Source organism: Magallana gigas, chromosome 1, assembly GCF_963853765.1.
Source record: "Magallana gigas chromosome 1, xbMagGiga1.1, whole genome shotgun sequence".
Taxonomy (NCBI): domain Eukaryota; kingdom Metazoa; phylum Mollusca; class Bivalvia; order Ostreida; family Ostreidae; genus Magallana; species Magallana gigas.
Window position 1 is genome coordinate 23753881 of NC_088853.1, and position 27596 is coordinate 23781476.

Below are 27596 nucleotides of genomic sequence, written 5' to 3' on the forward strand. Positions count from 1 at the left end.
CTGGAAAAAAAACTTCAACACGGTAAACACCAAGTTAAGATAATATATTAATTAAACATTTTTCATCAACTTTTCCAATACTTTTGCGTCTGTTCATACATTGGCTTTGTCCCTAATCCGTGATTTAATGGGGTTGTTAAAACAAAGGTGACCCAATAACACAAGAGAACTATCACCCTATTCGAGTAAACATTTCATATTTACTCTTAATAGTAGAGAGAGAGTGTTGATGTTAAAGAAAATATCAAAACATTCAAAGTAAATTGAATATTTGTTTTTTTCAAATCAAACCCCAAGATAATAAGACAGTTTTAGAATTGAGTTAAACATGTATACTGTCGTATTAGTTCGTGATTGAAAACACTGCCAAAATTGAAATGCTATGAAAAATGTCTAAATAGAACAATGTTTATTTCAAGGTTCCATGGTTATTTTACGATAAACAATCATTTTATTACTAACTTAGATTTTGAGCATAAAGCTAGACTGTTTAATTTACCATTTAGTTTTCAATTTTCCAATTCAAACACATAACATTTTGTAACGTTTTCTTTGAAACTAAACTTTATTTTGTAAAACAGAATGAATTGTCAAGGTATAATGATAATCAGTGAATGTAGTCTATTAATCAACGCTTGAACTATATACAAATACAATTGTAAAAGGTTTCAGTATATTTTTAAGCTTATTGTAGAAAACACTTTCACTAGTATTATGTAATATGGATAACAATTATATATTTTTTGTATTCACAACCACAACTTCAACAACATTCTCAGCTTAAATGTAGAGAATCAGAAAATACAATAACGGCCGTTTCACTTTTGATTTCGGAAAAAAAAAATAATCGAAGGGTTTTATTGTTTGTAAAGATGAGGTGGAATAACTCCAACTTTTGTAATTCACAAATTTTTATGCGTGTTGATTAATTTGCATAAATAATAATTTTGATAATAAAAAACATTATCAAAAATATTGAATTAGATTCATTACTTTGTTTCTCTTTGCTTAAAAACAGTTTCAATATAGTCATAAAGAATGCTGACGAAAGTAATACTATAGTTATAATGGACAGAAATCAGAATATATCTGAGGCGGAGCGTCACTTAGTCTCAAAACATTACAATTAAGTTCAAAACCCTGACTTACAACACTTGCACAATCTAATTCAAAATATCCATAGATAAAGATACTCTACGATTTCTAAAAGAACAAAAGCCGCTGCTTGAATGCAGTTATTACTACCTGCTCCCTAAAATACACACAATTCAGGACAACCTACGAAATGCCCTCCTTAATGAGCTATGTGGCATCAAACGGCTACCCACACCCCCCCCCCCCCCCCCCCCGGACGGCCAGTTATTGCTCAATGCAATACACCAACAAGAAAAATTGGGGCATACTGTGATTATTATTTTTTTTATTCCCATCGTACAAAAACAGTCAAGGACACAACTGATTTTATCAATAAGATCGAATCTCTACAACTCCCTAGTAATGCGCTACTGATCACTTATGATGTAACCAGTATGTATACAAACACTAAATTTGAAGAATTACTAAATGCCGTCGAACTTGCCTTTACCAATGCTGAAAAGAGCAATTTAAACATACCGCATCCAGATGTTGGAGATTTAATCTTCCTGTTCAGATGCGTATTAGAAAAATCTTACTTCGAATTTGACAGGAAACACTGCAATCAAATCATAAGATGTAGCATGGATGCAATACCCTCGCCAGAAATTACGGATATATGAGAATGAACGAATTTACTCGATACATAGAATCTCAATTTCAGTATTCAAAATACTATTTCACGGAAGATTCTGAGATGATGGATTTATCATTTTTTATGGACCATAAAAGGAAATCCTTGAGTCTTTGTTATCTTCATATCTTCATAACTTCATATCATATCCTATTTCATACTAACTAATGATTTTCAATACCTTCATAAAAATAGCGCACACAACGTTCCTCAAAGGAGAATGTATCAGGCAGTTGAGAAACACAAACGATCCATCAACCCTCAAAATAATTCTACAGGGCTTCAGAAGACAGTTATCAAAGAGAGGTCATTCTGAGAGGGAAATAAATCCGATCATTGACGAAATCTAAGAAAACGAAAGGAAACTCTTACTGAGTAAAACAGAAAAATCAAACTCAAAACAGCCATACGTCATGGTTACGCAATTCAACCCCCGCGTCAAAGGGTTTAAAAAAACGTATACTGAAGTACTGGAACATTTTGAAGACGAATTCAACTTGCAAAATGTTATTTGACACGACACCTATCATTGCATACAGCAAACACACAAATATAGGAGATCTTTTGATTAAATCTCGCTTACAATAGGTACACTAAATTTGGACGCCTGCTGGGGCTTATTTTACCGCCGAAACACTCTACAACTACAATTATAACTACATGTATCTTTTCAATATTATTATGATGCAACTATCAGATGCTGTTTAGAGTGTCGTGTCCTAGTATCTTAATATCAATTTCTTGTTGATTGATGTTATTCATAATTTTAACAGTAAAAGGTAATTAAAGTCAAAAGTCAAAGTCTTTATTTATGTATTTCATTATTTTGTCATTTATGTCAGTCTAAAAACAATTAAAATACGGTATATGAGACAAATTCTTTGTACAACCTTCATTTGACATTAATGTCTAACATTACACTAAATCAATTCAGGATTGTATACTTGAGTCTCGTAAAACAGTGTACATATAAGTATATCGTCTATTCGAAAGATGATCGATCCCTAACACAGAATGAAGGATGAATCTCTGCCATTCCGTTAAATTAAAGGTGACTAAAAATAATCCATACGCGACTAACTAAATACATGTAACTATGCAATTCAATCACGTTTCCAGACATTTCAGTTGACCTAATAGCCGAGCGAGCTCCATCCTGTGTACCATGTGACAAAACATTAGGACACATTGTGTATGCTAGAATTTCATCTAACACTCCAGAAACCGTGTGATATAATCATGTCTCCCATACTCTACTCTCCCCCACTACACATCCACGGTACACTTACTATAACATCATAAATTATTATCATCATTTAAAAGAATTATATTTTGAAAAAAAATGTAAATGCAAACAAATTTGGACAGTTTTGCATAATTTAAAAGAAAAACATTCCTTTCGGAAAGTGTTTGTATTTTCATGTGTTTTAAAAGAACCTAGTAAATTCTGTGTTCACATATGAAGCTATTTGCGATTGTTGCCTGTCCATCCCAGAATTGCTGTTTGTCAATAACATATCTCAGATGAAATTCGTGAGGTAAATCTGTTTCAATCCTATCTCTTTTCAAGACGTCCGGCAGATTTGAACCGTCATGAAATCTCCAAATACCTTCGCCATCTTTTTCACCCTGAATCCATATGTTGTTTTTTGCAGTCTTATTAATGTAACCTTTGAAATATTTAAATAAAACATAGATTGTGACTAATTACACACGCACGTGTAAATAATGACATTAACATATATTAAACAACCTGGACAAGTGTTACTTTAAGACTTACAACAAATATCTCAAGCTATCATAACAGTACGATACAGTGCCTTGATTTAGGATAAATTAATAGGTACAAACGGCAGTACATTTATGTCATCGTAAACATCATCATAATTCCCGTCTCCTATCAATACATGTACAAATTGTTAGTTAAAATTGAACTTCAATGAACATTTAATTTCTCGGGTCAACTTAACAACGAAATCCACGAAAATTGGTATTCAACGAATACTGATCAAACCACTGTACTGTACTCTTTGTTCTTTTCTTCCAAACATTAACTTATGCTTGCTTTTAAAATATTTTTAAGCAATATGAGCTGCAAATTTCATAAGAAGATTTTTTTCAACGAAAATGTTATTTTCTACTAAAATGACAAAAATATTATGGTTTTCAATTTCTTTTCGCCATATTTGTGTAAAAAGAGCTTTTAAGGAGCATTAATTGGAGCGAAATTGAATTATTCTAGTACTGTACAAAAATTGATTTGCTATATGTTCCTTAGAAGAAATATCTTTCCTCTGACAAAAATTAATGATTTTTACAACCTCATTTATCATAAAAGTTTAAGTCACATGCAGACTTAGCATACTAGCAGGATTTTACAACAACAAAAAAACATTTTAAAAAATACAGCTCATATTGCTAATTAAGAAAATATGACATGAGCAGACATCACATAAAATAACAATAAAATAAAACTTCATGAATAAACGAATGAGATTACTGCATCGAAAAACAAATCCTGCAAATATATTACAATCGAACTGTATACTTTAATACGAATAAGGTACAATATAAAGCAATAAATATTACCCATAAGATCTTCCTCAGAATTGTTGACAGATTAGTGTTGGTCAAAAATTTGCAATTATTGAAGATAATATACAAATATTTTTGTTTTCACAATTGATCATTCTCCATTATCTTTATACAGAGATTTCCATTTAAGAAGGTAAATACATGTATTGTCAAAACTTGGACGCAATTATTCAACCATTTTCTTACCTTGCAATGCAAAATATTTCAGTATTTATTGTCGAAATATTTATTTCCGAATACCACAATAATGGCCGCAATATTCAAAGAGAACTGAGACAGTATTTAAATGAGTCGCACCTGACAGGATGCATGTATACTGTCCAAAAGATTTGGGGATGCACTTTTCATTGAGGGCACAATTTGAAACCGAACAGGCTCCAGCAATTTCCTGTAAATTATATCAAAAACATCCGTAAACAAAGTAAATTTATAACCAAAAAAATGTATCATTGAAAATTCACTCAACAAACGTGTCAATAATCATACCACACTACTCTCCAAAAGTATGGCGTTTTTATTTTTCGATCCTTTGCTTTATATCTTACACAATTCGAAATCGTTGTGCTTAAAAACATTATTTATATCATTTGTGTGGCAATTCAATTTATTATGCCAAACAAATTTCAAAATATACATGTACACATAATAAATATATTTGTTCCTAAAAAAAAACCATTCACTTAAACGGGCGCCATGATTTTAAATTTTAAATCCATCTAAAATTTAACTCTAACCTTGTCCCAGTCTTTTCTATCGCTGTATATCCAGCCAGGCTTCTCTATATACAGATCGGGTACAGTTGTCCTGTTTTCAAAATTGGTCTGACAGAAGTGGGCTCCCTGGTGGTAGTTGACGGACCAACATCGTGTTGTTCTCAGACATTCCTCTACACAATCCAGAATACTATATCCATCATACGACGTTATCATCCTTCTGCCCAACTTGTGTCCGTACTGTAGCATCGAGTAGCCATGTCTTAAATCTGCCTTACAAAAATAAGAGAGGGAGAATAATGAAAAAAGACGCAAAACCAGAAGAGATAGTTCGATCATGACTTGCTCTCAATAGTAAACCATAAGCATAATGGGTCTTATTACACGGTCGTTGTATAACATAATACAGAGAAAAAAATTATATTTCAAAACATTCTTCATTTTCTATTAACTATTTGTTATTCATAAAGGAGGTTTGAGACCATGTATCATCTTTATTGTTTTCTTAGCGGGTACTTTTTGTTAATTATAAATTTCTGAGGTTGTAAATGTGACATGATCAAAGTGAACTGAAATTGCATATTTTCATGCATCATTTCTTTATAATTATTTCTGCGACACTATCAGGGCACCATCTGTGTTTGTAATTTGTATGTGTTGAAATATTAATCATGCTATTCTTCTAATTTTATAAAAAAATATAAATCTGAAACGAAGGCTATGGAGAAAATACGGTTAGTGATGCAGTAAAACGTAAGATAATGGTCTTCAGGAAAAAAAATATCCTTTCACACGTCTTAAATGTTATGAAAGCATGGTCACGAGTTGAGAAGATTTATTTTTATCAGATGTTATTCCTTCAATTTAAATGTTAACAATGCTTAACTTTAGCTTTGATTTTTTTTTTCGGTCAACCAGAATTTACTAGTTAATCTTCGAGTTTCACGCGAGATATAAAAAAATTCACATTTTCTTGTAAGTAAAACAAGGCTTTGTTATATTGCTGTTTAGAAAAAAAAGTAAATAATGTTAAAAATTGTGCGAAAAGTTTATTTTCTGTTTACAATTGCATGATTTTTTAATGCGCCCATAATTTACAAAGGCGCATATATTTCATGAGTTCGGGTCTATTGTTGACGCATTATCCGACATAGTTGAAATCAAAGTTAAAATCAAAGTGAAAAGATGCCGTTTGCTGGTATTTTTTTTCTCCAGATGTCCATGGTTTACTGTTGTTGACAATTTTAAATGTTATATCCAAAGAAAGATTCCTTTGTACTTATATTTATATAATTTTCAGCAGTTATTCTATTAAAAATTAAAATTATAAACGTTTCTAGATTATTTCTGTTTCGAAAAATTATGCAAACCCCGTTTGTGCCTCAACAGTACATTAACGTCATAGATGAGCTGTATTGAGCTATTCTGACAATTTGATTCGAAGTGCTATCACAGACTAAGACCCTGGATGTAAATATTTGATGATTAATGACATTATGATAAAGCGAACAAATATACTAGAACCATTTGAACAAGACCTTGGATTTTGGGTAGTTGTGTCAAACAGCAATGTGACGTAGGCCTGTCTATTTCACTGCTAGCCACTCAGCCATGGCTCTTTGAAATCAACAAGATTAGTCTTGCTTTTAAGCTAAGACTACGCAATTGATGCATATTTCGCTTGAAACCGTGTCATTTTAACTTGTTTTGACGCAAGAAATAGCTAGCTACGTCCATCCAAAAGTCCAAGGTCTTGTTAAAATGGTTCTAATTAATTACCAAATAAAAAAGACGTTTTCAAGTAAATACCATACAGTTTAATATACTGTATTTTGCAACTAGGCCTCGATACATATTACACGTGGAGACCTTACTTGTAAGATTGAATATATTACGCTAAATATCAGTGACCAAGGGCTCTTAAAGGGACATGGTCACGATTTTGGTCAAAAATTAATTTTCTGATTTTAATGTTTCTTAAGTAAAGCATTTTTAATATGCAACCAACATTTGAGTGTCATTCATTGATTTATAAGCGAGTTCCTTACTATGTAAACAATGACTTTGTTTACATTTTGAATGTTGAAGTGAAAAGTCCTATTTTAGACGTTATGAACTGTTTATTTATGCTTAGGATGAATAAAGAAGATAGAAAAATCAGCTTGAAAAAGATTTTTTTACTGGTATATTGAACCTATGTAAACAAAAACAGGGCACGAGCCTTGTTTACATAACAATGTAGTGTGAGCTCTGTATCTTGCTTATAAACTAATGACTGACTATCAAATTTCACTTGATCATTAGAAATGCATATCTGAAGCATTGTAAATAATAAAAACAGAAAAATAGAATTTGACAGTGGTTAGGTCGGACTAAGGTACATGCATTCTTAGACTTAAATCCGTAACTAGATGAATGCCTAGCTAGGACAATAATTATTTTATAGTTGATTTAAATATAAGCATCACTTAGCTATGACATTGTTAAGTTTGCTTTATGTTACAGTATAAGTCATGCATAAGTATGACTTATGTAGGTCCTAATATTTCCTTAAGTACTAGTTATGACCCTACTTGAGACAAAATCTAAGCATGGTTTATGTTACGAGCACCAAATCCTTGTATTTTCTAGGATGGTGCTGAGCATGGAGATTGTAAGAACTTCGTGCTTTGAGTCTTGCTTGAAAGCGAACTCCTATGTAAATGAGGCTGGCTGGTCAAACATATTGCCCAACAGATTTACTTTAAAATTGAACATTGTAAATATGATTAATTTAGCCCTAATATATTACTAGGTAAATATAACAAAAAATAATACTATTTCTGCGGTCCATTTTTTTTAATTATCTCCATTAAGAACAAAGTATGGTTTTCATTCCTTAAACACACCAACATCAATCTGGATAAACTTCAAAATCCATAAAAACTGACCGGAAAATCGCTTTAATCATGGTGAAAAGAACTATGCATTATAAATAAACAAATGAGCCGAAATGACAAGCCAAAAAATAGGCTTAAAGTCAAAATATATTTATAGTTAACGCAAAAATAAATAGAAATTTAATGTCACGTGTTTTCTCACAAATAATTCAAAGCCTCTAGAGAAATCTACTAATAATCATTTGTTTGAACAAAAACTTGTTCTCTTAACTTTCTGTGTGATCTTAAATCTCGTCGTCGTTCCCAGCAATGCTAATCTGACTTCTTATTGTAATTTGATATATTTCACTCAAAGTATGTGAGGAGCTCTAAGCCATAATTAATAAAAACAGACTTTTAGGAGACAAGCACGTTTATAAAATATCAAACGGTACATTTGGATATTAAATGATTCCTCGTACTGATGATCATCAATACCAATTGAAAAATAGATAACCATTTTTAAAGAAAAAAAGCAACAAGAGAAAAATCAATACTCCAAATCAAATTAATAGCCTGAGTAGTTTCCCTCTTTCAAAAAAAAAAAGAAGAGGACATACTCTACTCTAATCATCAACTTATCAGTAATTTATGCATCCTTCTGTGTCGTTTTTGCTTTTTGCGAACCATGTTTGTTTTCTTTATCATATTAAACTAATAAATATATTATCCAGATTCAAAAGCATACTGTCCTTTCCGATGTATTTAATTTTATCAAATAACTTATACAACATGACTACTTTGATAATCTAAATTTGTGTTAAGGACGGTATTATGCATGCATATTTACACGGATATTTTTAATACACCAATAATTCAATAATGTTGAAGTAGTTGACGCTCTTTTTTTGTTATGTTTTTTATATATTTTAAACACCCCACCGAACCTTGAACCGCGACGCCATATTCATTCGTTAGTATTTTCACTGATTTCATTTTGTTCTGAGCATAGGTTCTGTCTGCTTTTCCCGTCTATTAATTCTCCGATATTGTATAAAAACGTGGAACATTAGATCTAATTTGTCAGAGAAACCCGAAATTTAATTTGGTTAGCTTACATTGTACTTTAAATACGAATTTGAAAATGCATTTAGAAGGAAAACTACAACACAAGGGTAATTATCAATGAAAAACCTCACAGTTCAAAGACTGTAATGAAGCCAGCGAGAAAAATGCGTCCCAAATATCGATTTACCGGCAGAGATTTCAATGAAAAAATCATTGCAAAATGAATTTTACAGCTCGCACTTACTCCGTGAGGATCACCTGATAAATCTGTCAATAATTTCTCTACATGCTCGCAAAAATATTTACACTGTTGCTATCGTGCCCTTTTGTCGCGGATGGGTCGTTCCGGAACTTTAACTAAGGACAGATAACTCTTGGCTCTCTGACCAATTTTTTTTTTTACACCGATGCAACACGATATAGTAAATAGCCCTGGATTATCGAATTGCGCCTGAGGGATTTGGATTTTGGTGTTAGAGGTTTTTATTTTCTCAAGATTGACTCTGGGTCTTGGATTAATGAACTTTTAAATAGGTAGGTCAATATACATGAACGGTGGAATGAGTGAATAATTGACATTGCATTTTTCATAACTCTACCTGTTGCCCTGTACAGATAGACATTTAATTCCCGACCGAAAGCTATGTATGCTTAGGGAAAGTAGAATATGTGCCTTTTAATTTAGAATGTGCATTACAGTTCTAATGCACTATACGTTTTGCAAGTATCTAGCTATTTTCATTATTTTATTTCTCGATCTTTTAATAAAAGGGAGATTTATTTAAAAAGAACCCCCCCCTCCCCTCCTATTAAAAAAAGCTTGTCTACAACGATTTGATGCAGTATTTTATATAAATGTTTTAGCTGCCATTTGATTCAATGTTAATGATTTATTTATCATCGTAAAGATGATTACTTTACAAAAAATTGTAAACTGCGTTGTACGTTAGCTTATACAACGCAGTTTAAAGGTCAAATTAACGATATAAATCTAGGGCTAACTATTAAAGTACTATACCATATACTGTAATACGGAATGACACCGCGTGCCGATGCTTATTTCAATCCCCCACCCCACCCCCACCCCACTCCCCTACACATCAATATCTAATCCCCGTATTATGAATGTAATATACGTAAAAAAAACATGATGAAGACCCACAGGTAATAAATCAACTTAATTGTTGTAAAAATGATTGAAAGTGTTTGCATGTGGATGTACATTTTTGAAAACGGTCGATATCAAGGGTAAAACCTGTGACATATTCTCGTATGTTAAAAAAGAATGAATAGAGTCATCCATGTTTATTTAATTTAACGAGTGAAGACATTTATGATTAAAGACCAAGTTTTCGTTAATGCATTCACGCATTCTATTTGTTGTGATATTTAAAAGGACAGATGAATAGTTCGATCCCTTATGAGCGCTTTCTTTTGTTGATAAGCGTTTGTTGTGACATAAAGGATAACAGCCGTGTATCGAATGTTTGTACAAAATATTGAAAGAGAAAAATTCCTACGAAATTCGACCGTACGAGTAAGGAACGGGTTTTCAATGGCTTTGTAAAAGAGGTGTGCAGAATTGTTCTTTATTAAACTATAAACGTTGTCAAAGCATTTATGCAATCTGCATGGAAATACTTAAAGGAGACATAAACTGAAGCATGATATTATAAGGTCAACATGAAGGAAAAACTCTGAGGAGAAATACTTTTTTACTACTTACAAGATAGAAAGTAAGTTAATGGCACAGAGAGAGAGAGAGAGAGAGAGAGAGAGAGAGAGAGAGAGAGAGAGATTTGTTTGAGTCAATATAGATTGTGAATTCCTGGAACGGATTTTATCAGTTTAAAAACCCGGAAGAGAGAAAACTCTTTGCGGTTAATCTGTTACGACATGTTGAATATGTCTGTGTGACTTTTGTGTGTTCCGAGGATCGGAATCATAGTGTCATACAAGTAGTATATCTTTGATATGTAATAACTGAACATGTTCTGTTATTGAAAGTTAAGGTAAGTTAAAATCTAAATATCTTAAGTGAAAGTCAAAGATAACTGCCTTATCAAACAGACGTATAGGTTAACTACTTTTTTTAAGTTAGTGCTTTTAGTCTATTCTTAGACCTATACATATATGTGCATAAATCATTGTAATTACTGAATATTCCCAAATATATTTAAATTGAATTATTACTTTCTTTTAAATCTCTCTCTCTCTCTCTCTCTCTCTCTCACACACACACACACACACACACACACACAAACCAACGTCACCTCTATACGGAACCCAATACTATAAATATCGATGATAAAGGTCCTCAGTCCTCTAAACGCCCTTTTATAACTTTTTTGAATTTTTATATCAGTACCAAAGTACTGTCTGTTGTCTGTTGAATTTTTATCCCAAAACGAGTTCTTTCAATGGCGTCCTCAATTTACCTTCCATATTTTCGCATGGAGCTAACAAAGTGTGAACATTTTTGTCAAACTGGAGTTTTTTCTTTCATAACTTTGTCTGGTTTGCATTCATCTTGTTTTCATATCAAGCGCTCATTAGGGGTGTAATTCTATGTTTTGATAAACATTCTTTAGTTCCCTGGTTGCTAGCAAAATCATAGCCATTTGGAATACTTTATATATAGACTTTCTTATTGTGAAACCAACGAATCTCATTCAATGTCCACGTCTTAATGCATTCCATGTATAATTCATTTGTAGTGTTCTCTTTGACAATCTATAATGAAATGAAGGAGTTGTTGTTTTTTTTTTGTTCTTTTTTTTATATAAATAATGAAATCAATTGTCTCTTTTTTTGTGCGCATACTCACTATTTTGTAGAGTCAGCATTACTAGAAAGGATTCCGTTTCTATAAATAGCGATGATATGAGACCTCTATACAATAACTTTTTTTTCGCAAGCTCACTTTTTATGTCCAGCACCTCTATGCAACCCCGAATACTATAAATATCGATGATAAACGTCTTATAAACGAATCCCTCTAATCAGCACCTCTAAGGGGCCTCTGTTACACCCCAATACGGGCCTAAGTATTTACGTCATCGCTAAGACAACTCTATCAAGGTATCATGCAGCAAATATAAAAAATTATAGTTACAGTTTCAAAGATACGGATCTTGTTTCATCGATTTCCTGTATAAAAAAAAAGTTGGTGGAATTATATTCAAAGAGAGGTGCTATTGCATTTTTTTTTGGTGAGAATATTATCATACCATAGAATGTAGCTATTTTTTTCTCTATTTGTTTAGGAGGTTGGATCCTGCGATCAAAAGTCTTAATTTTGTTTTTCTATTCTATATATTTTAAAAATCTATACACAAAGCTTAACTAAATTCAAAACAAAAATCTGAGGCATATTTGCTGATTCCGTTTTTTAGCTTAACCTTTCTCACTGATGGTGCAACTTACTGATAAATCGCTTTTGCGTATATTTTTTTATCGGAATGAACCATGGCATCAAATACATTTTTTTCTATTTGAAATAAATAAAATCAAAATAATTATACCGCTTAGAGCAAACCGATTGTAATCAAGCATCAAACACGTATCATTGTTTTTGAAAGTGGGGGGGGGGGGGACATACTTAACCAAAAAATCTTGACAAGCAAAAAAAAAAGGAAAAGGGTTATTGTTCCAAAATCCTCAAAATCCTAATCCGTTGGGGGGGGGGGTATACCTTAAACTTCAATTTCACTGATTATTTCCTTATTTTCAATTCAATTTTTTACATGGTCCCATAAAACTGCGGGGAGGGGGGGGGGGGGGCAAATCCATGTTAATTCAATTTTTGTATGCCAATTTAAGAAAAATCTTTGTTGCGCAAAAAGGGGGAGGGACAGGCCCCCCTACCCCCCCCCCCCCCCGATGCTACGTGCCTGGTAATTCACTTTGATATAGATATTATATAGATACTATAAGCACACCTCGCGAATTTAGAATTTCGCTTTTATTTTTCGGACATATGTTCACAACATGAAACCACGATACAAATTCGGCATTCGCGATTTTATGTTCTCGCAATTTGATGGAAAACGGTAAAATCGCGGAATTAAGTACAAAGCTACATGTACTAGAATTGCAGTTAGTTTCAGAACACATAATTAAAATAAAATTTGGTGAAAACCTATTGCAGTCAAGTTCAGTGCACAGTATTGCAGTAATCAGTCATGACTAATACAGTCAAACTACTATAGTTATAGAAATTATATACACTTTTGCAGTCAAATTATTAAAACACGGCCAGTGTATTGGCGATCAATCTCGTTGTGGCCAGCGACATAGAGTTAAAAACCAGCGCTGGTCGGGGGCCTAAGGATTAAAACGATTATAACAGTCCTACATAAGTCTATACACGGCGTTCTCAAGTAAATAAAAGTTTATTTCATGGTCTCCACTGGTGTTTTAATAATGGCTGAAAACGACTTCCGCTAGATTTCTTTGTGATTCGAATAGAGCGATATTTCAATCTTTTGGGGAACTATTTAGAAAAAAAAATATTCACAATGCCTATGAAAGAAGTAAGTAATGGGGTTGAGATTTTCATTTCTGAATGTTAGTTTTCTGTTGTGTACGTATGTCTTAATTGGAGATTTATCGATCAGAAAAAGTTGGGATTTCACAATAATGGAAGTCAATGGTAGAATGGATTGAAATGGTCCCGTTACACTTGCCTGCTATAAATATTGAAATGTTCCATTGAATCTGTCGCTTAGGTTGGCGGTGAATAACGTTATAATTTATTAGGTCTTTTCAAATCATTTCAATTAATTTTATTCTATCACATGAATGAAGTTAGAAAAGGTATTTATCCCTGACATATATAGAAGATTGAATTGATTGGTGTTAGAGTATCAATTGATGTGGAAGAGTTGAATTCAACACATTTAAGTTTTAACAGAATGACAAGTTTAAATATCAATTTAAGTTGAGAGAGATAATGTAAATGAGTTGCAGAGAGAGAGAGAGAGAGAGAGAGAGAGAGAGAGAGAGAGAGAGAGAGAGAGAGAGAGAGAGAGAGAGAGAGAGAGAGAGAGTATTGATACCAATTCAAAATATGTTGAGAAAGCATTAAAGAAGTTATCAAATAAAGATATTATAGAAAGAATAATTATATATACTCTCCACATTTATAGCTATAGGCATGTAACTCGTGGTCTGAAAAAATTCGGATGGACGACCTCGGAATCAAAAAGTTTGTACAGAATGTGTTCGTAAATAAAATTTGTCCAAAACTAGCACAATTTTTGTGCACCTTAAATTGCAATTTTTTTTAATACTTATACAGAACTGTAGCCCTCAGGTCGTTCATCAGAATTTTTCAGACAAAGAGCTACACACCTCAGTTACACACACGGAAGATACACACCTGCAGCTAAGATGCACACTATACACTGAAATGTAAAGTGTGAAACAAGATAATTCTAACATTTGTTTCTTTTTTTTTGCAGGTCATCAGTAGCATCATGCCAACGGCATTCAAAAAACAGAAATACTCCTCTATCAGGAGTGAGTGTCTAAGCAAAGGAATTTTATTTGAAGACCCCGAGTTCCCGGCAAATAATAAATCCATATTCTATTCAAAGATAGACACTGAAATTGAATGGAAACGACCTAAGGTAAACTAAAAGTTATCTATCTGAATGCTGGTTACAAGTTTTTAGCTATATATTTTAAATTACAGGAAGTTTTTAGATAAAATAGTTATAACATCAACTGGAAAAAAAATGAAGTATTAATCTTTCATATACATATGTGCATGACCAATTGTGCACTTCTACATATTAGAAAAAAACCCACGATTTCTAGTAATTTGCTAGGTATCGTAGGATGAATCTATGTCATTCACTAAAATGTGACTGAAGGGTAACTGAAAGGTGGCTGAATGGCATTCAGTCACCTTTCCAGACCATTCAGTTAACATTAAGTTGACTGAATGACAGAGATTCATCCTGTGATATGGCTACTGTTTCTATATTTGGCATTGAACCATGCATCTACATGTATGCGTTGGTTTTCCTAACAATTACTTAAGAAAATTGAATGCTTTCATTTTTTAGTTTTTCTTTTTATTCAGACTCAAGCAAAGCTGTTTATAAAAATCGTAAACTGTCCCAAATTAAACCATTTTATATCGTATAAAACTAAAAAAAATCTGCATTTAATACATTTACTTATAATTCAGTTTTTTGTAATTAGCTGAAGATAAAAACAGTCATTTGACCTTTAAAATGACATCAAATTATACAATATTCAAACGTAACGTCTGACGGATGGATACGTTTTTGACGTAGGTTTAAATGTGACGTAGGCAACATTCTTTATGCATTATATAAAACTTTTTTAGTGAATCAGAAATCGCGTTACAACCAGAGTTACATTATTAATTCGTAAATCCATTCAACAAATGATTTTCGTTTTGTTATTTTTTGCCGTCAATCTTAAACAATGATTGATTTTACAGATCTTTATAAACGCGCCGTTAGCTCTCTGTGCTTTGTTGTTGATAATTGCATGAGTTACATTGAAATCAATTGATCGCATACTTTAAAAAAAAACTGTAGCTTTCGATGTCGATAGTTACCAAATGAGACTGTCGAAGAGATTATTATATTTGACACTAAATGTGAATATAGTTCGCATGCATGTTCAGAGTGTTTTGGCAATGAAAATAAATAAATAATAAAAAAATAAAAACAAAACAAAAACAAGAAACAAAAAAATCCAAGCTGTTTATGCACATCATCTGTTGATTATATGTTAAAAAAAAAAGAAAATCATTGATTCAAAAATATAACTAAGATATAGTTTAGCTATTTTGAAATATTGAAATACAATCATCAAAATGATGCGTATATTGTCTGGCTTTGTTACTGAATAATAGCTAGGCATTCAATGTCAGAAATTCATAATTGATATTCCATTTGTCTGATCAACAGCATGGGTCCCTGAACGTCTATGTACATCAGGATATTTTAATCATGAGAATAATTACCATCATAACACAGACCGAATGTACAATGCTACACGATGGTTTCATATTCGTATTTAAGGCCAAAAACCACTTCTACCTTTTTAGATAAAAAGCATTCCCTTCCTCTTTTTCTTACTTCTCTCTCTATCTCTCTCTCTTTTTTTTTCTCTCTCTCTCTCTCTCTCTCTCTCTCTCTCTCTCTCTCTCTCTCTCTCTCTCTCTCTCTCATCACACATTGCTGCTGATGAAATGATCGCAGAATGTCAGTTGTTGTATAACCTGCCTCATGGCTTCATGAGCATGTTTCATATGTACACACAGCAGGCTTGGATAACAGGTTTTATAATTGATCAAAAATCCTCTCTATGCCTATTTACGTATACACTTCCTAAAATGAAATAGAATTAATGTATATCTCATTGAAAAAACTTGCCCAAAACTATTGATTTTTACTGTTTTATAAATAATCTATAAATTAATAAAGATACTATAAAATATTGTACCTTTATGTCAATGCAACAACAGTTAGCTAGAAAAGATATCTATTCTAAACAGAATTCTCTTTTATTTTAATATGCTTTCGCCAAATCAATACAAATAAGGCTAGTCTAAGCCCGATAACAAAGAATCAGTTATGTTTAGAAAATCAATACCATTGATCGATCAAGTCTTTTTACATGCTAACCTGTTAACGTTTGAATGGTTTAGATTGTTAGCGGAAAAAATAACAATTTGTAACACCGCTAGGGGAAAAAATCTTGGTTAAATCCACATGACTGTATGTTTTCTTTTTTTCAATGAATATACATGTATTTCATTTAAATGCATTACGCGAGTCGGCTGTTTACTTTGGGTTTGCAAGAACTATTGATTGAATCAGGTTTGGTTTTCGTTGATTTAACAACATGGTATTGCTTGTCTGTGTCTAAATTAGTTAAGATCCAGATTAATGTTTGTCTAAATTAAACTTTAGAATAAATTATAACCAAAAACTGGATCATGAAATACAGAGTTAGCAATTATAGAGGTGCTGGTGTTAAATTCGTTTTTGATCTGATTTGTGCAAACTTTTCCTTACATATTTCGATTGTGAAATTGAGATCAAAATAAATCAAATTCTTGCAATTATTCACTTTTTTTTTTTTTTTTTTTACAAAAGGCAATGTATCTTATTCTCACAATTGGTTCGTTTCCCCCTTTGAGTGACTGGGATAGATTTCCCTGTGTTGATTGAGTTTAGGTGTAAAACAGATAAAGTTAGCAACGCATGGGGTAGCAACTTTTCTTGTCATTGGAGCCAAGCAATGAGCATTAAAAAAATCAATATAAAGAGTGTTACATATATGTATTGCATTGGTCGTTGAACACTTTTTATTTGTTATTGAAACGCTCCGTTGGCAGTTTTTAAAATAGAAATGAGACATTACTTTAAATTCACTTCATCCCTTATATACATTTTATTCAAGATTGGTTTAAAATCCAAGTATATATATTTTGATTTTTATTGCAACTAACTAATCACTGAGTAACTTGGTTACGTTTATATACAAATTTGAAATGGAAATATTGGAATACATGATATTCAACCTGCATGCACTCGTATATTATTCAAGAATCAAGTAAATGTACATATAGAATCACTAGTTAATGATTCCGCATATCAGATGAAAAGAAGTATGATATTAGTAAATAAGCCAAACTCAGATTGAAGCTCTGTCATTCAGTCAACTGAAATGTTAACTGACAGGTCTGAAAATGTGACGAAATGACAGGACTATGCCATTCTGTCGCATTTTAGCAAACAGAAAAGGACAACCTTATCCTGTGGCACTTATTCATGCATGCTTACACCATCTAATTCCAATAAAGAAAAAATGCGCCTGTTTTGAATCCCTTTATGTAATTCGGATATCCTTTGTATTTTTAGGAGCTTTGTAAGGTTCCAAAACTAGTCGTAGAGGGCGTGACCTGTGACGATCTCAACCAGGGAGAACTCGGAAACACGTGGTTTGTGACTGCGTGCGCAAGTCTGGCACTGGAAAAGAAACTATTTGAAAAGGTATTCTCGTTAACAATAAATTACTTTGTATCTTGCAAATAAATATATGGTGGACTTATCGTTTTGTGAAATGATTTGATAAAAAAAATTACCACCCCTTTAATCTTTTAATTAAGACATCCAATACCGAAATATTTTTTTTCAATAATACAAAAAAAAAATTTAGAGATAACATTATTTAATCTATTGCTTCAATAGTGTTTGTCAATGGAGCTTTGATACAAATTATACTTGAATTCACTTTATTTTGAATATATTTTAATAAATGCCTTGTACATGAGATCACCCTCTGTCCTTTTAAGTTTTGTAATATAAACCTTTCCCATGCTTATAATATTATCGTATAATTTGAATTCTCAGTACTTGATTATTTTTGATTTGTTTGATACCGAGCTGAATTCTATGTATTTCAATCCCTTTTTAAATAAACATATGTACCGTTCAACTTGTCTTCAAACTCTCTGCAATTCTGACTGTTTTATACAAACTGTATCCATATAGAAATTTATTTTCTCGAACTATTCACTGAGTTCGTTTCGTTTTCGTACTCTCAGTTGATTTTTATTCAATTTGATTTACAGGTCTTACCAAACCTGAAGGAACAGGAATGGGACGAGAGGGCGGAGAAGAACAAGTACGCCGGGGTCTTTCACTTCCACTTCTGGAGGTTCGGGGAGTGGGTGGACATCGTCATAGACGACCGTCTGCCTACCAAGAACGGCAAACTCATCTTCTGTCACTCAAAGTCACGGAACGAGTTCTGGAGCGCGCTACTGGAGAAGGCGTACGCTAAGTAAGTTTAGCACATTTACATACGTTCACATCTTGGCCAAGAAATTTAGAAGAGTTTAAAATTATAAAACTACATAGAAAAATAAAAATATATATGTGTATATTGCTAATAAGCATGTTCGGATCCAAGAGTGTAGGGGGGGGGGGGGTGAGTAGTGATTTTGATTTCAAGATTGGGTTAAGGGGTAAGGGTTCAAGGCTTATTTTCGGTAACATTACCATGTGAATTTGATTTTCGGCGGGAGTAGAAATTAGCTGACCTTTGATAGATCTGCGCATGAAAAGTGTTGATTTTCATAGTTCAAAGTTCATAGTTCAAATGACTAGACATCCTGTCCATTACTTTAGATGGTTAACGTCCATTGGTTTCAAATATAATATTTCAGCACTTAACCTGTTCGTTTTTCTCCATTTGCTTGTCTCAGGTTATACGGAGACTACGAGTCATTGAATGACGGACGTAGCGCAGACGCACTCGTAGACTTCACAGGGGGCGTGGCCGAGAAACTGGTGCTGACCAGACTAGACTTGAATGACACTAAGATAGTGGATCAACTGTTCTATAAACTGAAGGAGTCATGTGATAATTCGGCCCTTATGAACTGTAATATAGAGGTGAGGTCGTTATATCGTAATTATGACTTTATGATTACATGTGAATGGTTATCATTTTAAAGTTACCGTAAACGAATTATAATTTGCCTTGGAGGAAATAACCCAAGATTTGTTTTTAAAAACTGTCGTAAATTCATCTTGCATCTAACATTCCTCTAATGAATCTTAAAATTGTTAGATTCATCTATTTAGGAGCCACAGTCCAGTCATTACACTAAAAATCATTTCTTTTATTAACACTGTTCGAAAGAAGCGATTAAACACCTACTCCAATGCTTGAACAATTGTCATTTTACATAAATTAAAAAAAAACACTCACAATAAAGAGAATTATGTTCTATCTAAACAGTGTCAGAAAACAGAGGTGGGCAAGGAACTGCCCAACGGGCTGATCCTGGGGCACGGCTATAACATTACCAAGGTACTGGAGAGTAAGGTGGAGAAGAAGCTACAGGGGGCGGTGGGTAACAACAATCTACAGATGGTGAGGCTCGCCAACCCCTGGGGGATCAAAGAGTGGAACGGGCCCTGGTCGGACGAGTAAGTGTATAGTTGATCTAGACGAATAGGTTTTAAGTGAACTTTTTTGGTTGGGGGGTCTTCCTTTGAAATGGAAGACCTTAAAGCTTTTGCGGTGCGTCTTCTATTAAATATTAGTTTAAAATTGTTTAAGATATTTTCTGTTTGAGAAATGGGGAAATATACGGGTGCAGGGTGCATTAAGGAATTACACAGATTTTTTAGTATATCATAGCTGCATAACATTTAAAAGAGTGTCAAAAACATGAAGTTTTTTTATATTGCTAAATAATGCAATGCCTTTATGCGTTTTTTTTGTCTCTTTCAATTTTATATTGTTTAACATTTTTGCTTTACATTTTGTAGTTCACCAGAATGGTCTAAAATTAACAAGTCTGAATGGGAGAAAATGGGATTGAAGTTCGAACAAGAAGGCGAGTTCTGGTAGGTGTCCTGATTTCCAATTGATCAAGTTATAATGTAGAATCTTGACGTCACAATCGGTTTGATTTCTATGCACACAAATTAAAGTGCCTTGAATGTATTTAAAATTTGATCGCTTCATTTAATTCACTCTTTAAATTTCAACATATAGGACATCCAGATTGTCATGCGTGTACTAGGGCCTGTTTTTAAAGTTTAATATACGTGTACATGTACATAACACCGATACTAGTTATAGCTGAGCAAGAGTTTTCCGTTTTTGCATTCTTAATCTTGTAGTGTTTAATTTTAAAACCTATAGTTTGTTTTGTAATATCAACGATCTTATCATACTTCATTCAATTTTAAATTGGTCGCCCTAGAAATATTCATTTATTCATTTTTTATCGAGTTAAAGATAAATAGATTATATCTGTATCGATTAACTCAAAAATATCAATAAAAGGTGAAATATCCAAATATCAATTTAAAAGAAAAATCATTGTTCTTACATGTGAGTATCAAATAGCATTTTTTTTTACGCAAAGCAACATTGATTTCTAGGAATATCAATTAAAATGAAACATGTCATAAAGAAAATAATCATACCATGGATTTGTAACAGAATATAGAATATAAATGAAATGAAAGAAATATATAACTGAATATTTACAAATGAATATACTTTTTCTCTAGGATGTCGTTCCAGGATTTCATGAATACCTTCACCAACATCGACATCTGTCACTTCGTCAACACCAGCATCATCAGTATTAAGAAGACGTGGAGCGAGGCGATGTTTCACGGCGAGTGGACCGTGTCGGGAAGAAATGGCGGGAACGACTTCAACTCAGCTACTTTCCTCAGTAACCCACAGGTAAAGTGAAAGTAAACTGTAGACTGTAAAAATGTAACCTAAAGGTAAAGGGAAAATGAAAGTAAACTGTACATTATTTTATGGTGGCATGATGCTGACAATGATATTTTATACAGGGAAATATTTCCCCCCTGGTTTACATTCACCCCTTATAACCTTGCTGTCAGCAGGCGAATTTTAAACCGGGAGATTTCAAATCTATGTTGTTTAAAAAAAAAGTTTCTGTCATATATTGTATTCTTTTGGTGATTTATAAACAGGGTTCAATCGTTTTAAAGCGTGAGGGGTAAAAAATACACGGGGCGAAAATAACAATGTAAACAACTTTATGTAAATCTTAAAGTTATCCGTTAATTTGAAAACTCATCGATCTTCCTCGAAGACCATCTCCTTAGCGGTTGAAAAAAAAATTATATAGTTAATTTAACTGAATAAATATCTGAGAGTACAGCTGACAGCGATTGCAACTCAGCAACATGTCTAAGCAACCCACAATTTCAATTAAGATTAATTGTTATTTTGATAAGTTTAAAACCATAAAGTGTCTTCAATTAGAATGCAATTCACCAGATCGAGAGAGCGTTTTCGGGTAGTGGGATAGGTTACTAAATAAAATACATGTGTAAATTTCAATGTTAAAGGTGTTCGGGTTATAGCAGGAAATAAATCAATTCAATTGTAAAGATCTTGTTTCGTTGAGAAGGAACACTTAAAGGAATGTTTCTTCAACAGCTTTTTCAAGCATTATTATGCTTGTGTAAACATGCAGCGGAGTGCATTGAAGTTCTCGTTATTCATTGCATAATCGGGAATATCGCCACACAAGCTCGACTATTTCAGCGTAGACCTTTCAACGTAGAATATCTTTTCAATATATATGAATATGTGTTGAAACATTGATCTACAATTCCAACAGCTAATGAAACAGTTGTACATGAGACCATACTTACATATAAAGAAGTTCGAAAAGGGGGTCAGACATTTCTAAAGGAGATTTCTAAAAATCAATTAAACCCCATGAGAGAGAGAGAGAGAGAGAGAGAGAGAGAGATAGGGGGGGTATTGTCCTTTCTAAAATTTTATAAGTTAAAATATAAAGTCATGTCGTATATTTCATTTGTTAAGATAAAAAAATTAATTATATCAGAAATAACAGTATGTTAAAAGGTTTACTGTTCAGGTACAAAATGTACATAGCCATTTTTTTTTAAATGAAATACATTGCCTTGGTAAGCGTCATTCATACAGAATGTAAGTTTGAAAATGCTTAAAATGAACTATTAAGTTTCGAAAAAAAAAACTTTATCGTTGCCAAATGTAATGCATTTCCATAATCTTTAGTCAGCCAATAAAGAGGCTCGAGTCGGATTGCTCAGTATTTATACATAAGGTTTACCGCATCGTTTCAGATCTGAATATTAATAGATAAAAAATCCAAATATTACAATTTAAAATCTGAATATTTATCTTTTTCATCTATAAAGCTCTTTTTCTGAAGAAGATAAAAAGTGTTCAAAAACGGCAAAATGCTATAAACCCTCTTAATGTGAATCATGTATTATTTTGTCGTTACAGTTTGTGTTTGACATTAACGGACAGAATGACCGTGTGATGGTGTCCCTGGAACAACATGACATCAAGCCGGGCCGTCAGGAGCTGGGGATACAGCTCAACACCATAGGCTTCCAGATCATGAAGGTAAATACTAACGTAAACAAACCAGGGGAACTACAATTATACATGGATCCGTATCAGCCCTGCAGGATCCGTATCAGCCCTGCAGGATCCATATCAGCCCTGCAGGATCCATATCAGCCCTGCAGGATCCGTATAAGCCCTGCAGGATCTGTATCAGCATTGCAGGATCTGTATCAGCCCTGCAGGATCCGTATCAGCCCTGCAGGATCCGTAAAGCCCTGCAGGCTGATACTGATATCATAAAGTTAGCTGTATCGCATAAGCAAAAACCATGTATTAATTACTAAGTATGTAATAAATTACTTAAAATTAGTCAGAAATATGATATTTATAAAGTGTGAAATAACCGTTTCCTTTTCGTAAATCAAAGTACTGAAGTACCGACGGAAGTTGATTTTATTGATTGTTTATTTTAGAATTAACGATTTGTAATTCATGGCAAGTAGTTTCTTAACTGTTTTTGAATAATGACGCACATTTATTTAATATGAATTATACGGCTTTTCCGACAGAGCTCCAAGCTGTAGGCGGAAAACCCAATATGAATCATGTTGTGTCATATTTAAAAATAGAATTAACGCCACCAAACTCTGCGATGCATTATGTATCATTTATCGAAATATTTTTAGGAAAATTGTATCCAAGCAATATTGAACTCTGACGTAGAAATACACACGACTACAAAAGATGTTTATATTGTTCGTATCATTTAAAATCTGACAATTTAAAAGATATTCATAAATAAGTTTCCTTGAAAATATTGCTTCTGACTACATTACCTCGAGTTTATTGATTGTTTTCAAGTAATAAATCATATCAGCGGTGATGATTTGTGCTAAGTTCCAAACACTGTTTTACTTCCGGTAATTATTTCATCTTTGACCATTGTTAGAAATTTGTAAAACATAACGTCGCACCGAAAAAAATATACTTTTCACATGAAGAACTAGATACATATCAACGTAAATAAATTTTGCTGAACCAACTCCTGTTAACTGGGAAATATTTGTCCCAGGGTTTTTTTTCGCCCCTTGAGCTCTTGTAATCATTGGGGGAATCTAATACGTGGCGAATTTTTACAGTTTTTAAAAAGCTGTGTCTAATAGAAAGAGTATTTTATTTTGATATAATTATTTCTTGGCGATTTCAAGACGGAACAAAACCGTCTGCAAGTGTAGAAAAAAGAAAATGCACAGGACCATAATTACCCAGATACCGCATACATGTAACAACCAAAAGATAACAGTTGTTTATGTAATGGCTTATCATATGTTTAGGTGGAAGAGAACAGGAAATACAGGGTACACATCGTGGGAGAGAAGGTGTTTGCGTCAGAGTACAGCAAGTCTAGGAGTGTGTTCGGCATCATGATCCTCCCCAAGGGGAGGTACGTGGTGGTCCCCACTACCACCAGTTCCGACGAACTGGGGCCGTTCATGCTCAGACTGTACACCGGAAGTAGCTCAGGAGCGAGGTAGGTGTCACTGAAAAGTAGGTCATTGAAAAGTAGGTCATCAAAAGTAGGTCACCTAAATTTAGAAAAAGTAGATCATTAAAATAAGAATACATTTTAATGCAAGATAGTATGTGTGTTCGAAACATTTTGACAAACAGTATCTATTTAGAGTATTATGTGTGTTAATGTCTGCTGTCATGTTTGTGTTAAGGATTGTTTTTAAATGAAATTTCAAGGACGCATTTTACGTAATTTTACTACAAATTTACAAGTCTTTTATAAAACAAGGTTAGACGAGTATTATTCTATTTATGTGAAACAAAAATTAACCTAATTTGTCCATGAATTATTGCTTTAATGCTGACAGTGCCAGGTATGTTTATAGCAATCCACACAAAAAACACATCCAATTGTATCATAAATGCAAATAGTGGTTTAGTATATGTCTGATCCTGTGTTCTATATGTTCATTTCTTTCATCCTTAATGTTGTTGTTCATATTACAATGTTTTTGGTTCTTCTTTTTCGTCATTTCATTACCCTCCATGTTCGTTTCTGGAATTGTGCATGTCATTTTCTTCCTTACTATCCATTCTCTACATGTACATTTATATCTGAAAAAAATGGTGCATGAATCGGGCTCACTACTATCACAAATGAATTTAGTTAGAAAAAAAATCACCATGGGAATCGCAGGTGTCCGACTAAAAACAAAATTTATTTAGCTTAAGTTGGAAAGGGAAAGGAAACAATGTATTTGTTCCATTTTAATTAATTAATTAATTTTCTTCTGCAAAGTTTTAAGTTCTCCTTTATTTAAACCATTAAAAATAATTCCAGTTGTTTCAAAGGCATTTTAAGAAAAAACACGGATTTGTTAAAAGGATCAAATGTCAAAATCCTGCTTTTTAAAAATGGTTATGTAGAAGAAAAAAATTATGACATCGCATTTCAATGAAAGCGGGATAACCCGAATAAATATTGATTTAAAAACCCCACATCGTAATATTACTGAAGAATTGTTCTACTGATGCATATCATGTTGTGTAAAGAATGTAAAGTAAGATATTTTGTCGCCTTGTTCAAGGGAGCTAACCATGGAGTGTCCGTCCAATGGCTGTCCTTGTGCCGCTAACTTCGTCCTGGTTTCCACGGTAACCATTGAAAGCTGCTCAGAGCTGGAAATTCCACCCAAATCAAAAGTCAAAAGTAAGTAACCGGGCTAGATATTATCTCGATTTTTTTTGAAACAGAAAAAAAAAAGAAATACATGAATTACAGATGTATTGTTCCTGTTGACTCAAAATGGCTACCATGTGAATTTTTGTGCATACCTTTCAATTATCAGTGTACAGTAAAGATTTGCTGTGAAAATTAAAAATCGGAAGTTTTGATTTATTTTTTTCTTTTTCCTTAACATTTTTTTCCCAGCAACCTTTTCCAATTCTGTTTCCAAGGAATGGCCTTACCATCTATTTCTGTACATGCATGTATATCTAACAGTTTCATGTTTTGTTTGATTTAGCAATGGACCCATACGTAAAGATAATCTGTGAGGGGGAGAAGGTACAAAGCATTGTGGTCAATAACGAGAAAAACCCAAAGTTTGGTACCAAGGCCACCTTCTACAGAAAGAAAGTGGACCAGCCAATAATTGTCGAGGTATGTTCCGCTTACCAAATCAGCATGCTTCTGAAAGAGTTGATATTGCGAATTTACTTCCTTTTTTTTCGAAACGATGTACATAAAAATAATTCAAACTGTACGTGTTTTTAAGTAGAATCTCCATGTTAAATCAAGAATCAAATAAAAATATCACACCTTGCTCATGATATGAAGTATTATATTTTTAAAATTTTAATTTTTTTTTAAATTTAAGGTGTGGAATTGTAACACCCTTGTTGATGATTACATCGCCGAGGCAAGGATTGAAGAAAACGGAAACGAGAGCGGAATCTCCAAAGAACTGCAGCTGTTCGGGCGGAAAAAGGAAGCCGCCATGGAAAAGCCAGGAAAAATGAAAATACATATCTGTTCGAGTAACGACCTACAATATCTGTGATTTGAGAGCGGCCATTTTGGAAATTCTAATTTGCCGCTGGTCGCGACCATATTAGAAAAGTGTTCTCGTTCTAAAGAGAGATTCCCTTTTACTTCTTTTACAAGTGCACTTTTTGGAATGCGGGAACACAGATTTACTAATTTATTTCTCTTGTTGAGTATGGAAGCGAGGTCTTTGAATGATTGGTTACTTGAGGATGCCTTTTCAGCCATTTTGATGGAACAGTACCAAGATCTGTGATATTGTTATTTATGTGTATATTTTGACGAATTTTATTTACAAATTCCGATGATTGACTAGAGCAATTATTAATGTGATTTTTGAGGTTATCTCACATGTGATGAATTCATTTTTTTAATTAACTATTGAGGGATGTATATCAACATATTTTATTTTTACCTTATACAAAACCCCCAAACTGTGATGAAAACAAAACTTGTGATTATCCGTCCATAGCTAGAAGGTTATATTGATGTTCCGTTTTTTGATTCCTTTTTTTACATTTGTTCAGTTGTATATTTATCATAATAATTTTTCTATATCGTGAGATTTAATGTTGACTGTAAGTTTTGCATAATGATTCCTGTTTACTTAACTGAGCAATGAAAGAATAGCATATAGGAAAATATTCTTCGAATATTACTCAGATTTTTATTTTTTTTTTGTTATTTTTTTAATTTTAGATTTTTGTTGAACAATTTTAAATTCATTTCTTTTACTTTCCTACAAGTTTAACTTTTTGAATTGATAAAATAAAACGATATTTTAACTACATTCTCGTGCGTACCGGCGACACTCTCTAGCTATTTTTTTTAATGAATTTTTGTCTTGTGTCTGACATTTTCTGTTATTTGGTAAATATCATCAGAGTGATATTTAGAATGAATAAAATATGATGTTTTCTTCATGATTCTTTGTCTTCGTTCAAACTCTTGGACATTATCAGTTGCGTTTCACAAAAGAACTTTCGATCAAATTTAAAATAATTACATTTCTTTTGAACCAACATATTAGCAGTTCGATAGATTTATGGAGATGCAAAAAAGTATTTTATGCAAAGAATCAGTTCAAAAGATTTTTGGGAAAGTATGGGACACCTCCATAT

General features: G+C 32.9%; 1 protein-coding gene across 4 annotated transcripts; it reads left to right on the forward strand.

Moving 5' to 3' along the window:
• Positions 1-9379: 9379 nt before the first annotated feature.
• Positions 9380-27398, forward strand: LOC105348055 (calpain-5). Of its 4 annotated transcripts, none has more exons than XM_034466142.2 (13): positions 9380-9536; positions 14468-14635; positions 17918-18049; positions 18631-18842; positions 19267-19456; positions 19806-19996; positions 20342-20419; positions 21095-21275; positions 22851-22973; positions 24251-24447; positions 25517-25638; positions 25955-26091; positions 26309-27398. In XM_034466142.2, the coding sequence occupies exons 2-13, from the start codon at positions 14483-14485 to the stop codon at positions 26489-26491; spliced, it is 1899 nt and encodes a 632-aa protein (XP_034322033.2). In that variant the 5' UTR covers positions 9380-9536; positions 14468-14482; the 3' UTR covers positions 26492-27398. The 4 variants fall into 4 exon arrangements, with proteins under 4 accessions (XP_034322033.2, XP_065944905.1, XP_065944900.1 ...); XM_066088833.1 differs by lacking the exon at positions 9380-9536 and adding an exon at positions 10547-10738; XM_066088828.1 differs by lacking the exon at positions 9380-9536 and adding an exon at positions 10799-11014.
• The last annotated feature ends 198 nt before the right edge of the window (positions 27399-27596 follow it).

Bases quoted from the DNA above. Each gene is read 5' to 3' on its own strand.
- LOC105348055 (XM_034466138.2), top strand. The intron at 14,636-17,917 runs GTAAACTAAAAG...TTGTATTTTTAG, and splicing joins TTGAATGGAAACGACCTAAG to GAGCTTTGTAAGGTTCCAAA. The intron at 24,448-25,516 runs GTAGGTGTCACT...GCCTTGTTCAAG, and splicing joins GGAAGTAGCTCAGGAGCGAG to GGAGCTAACCATGGAGTGTC.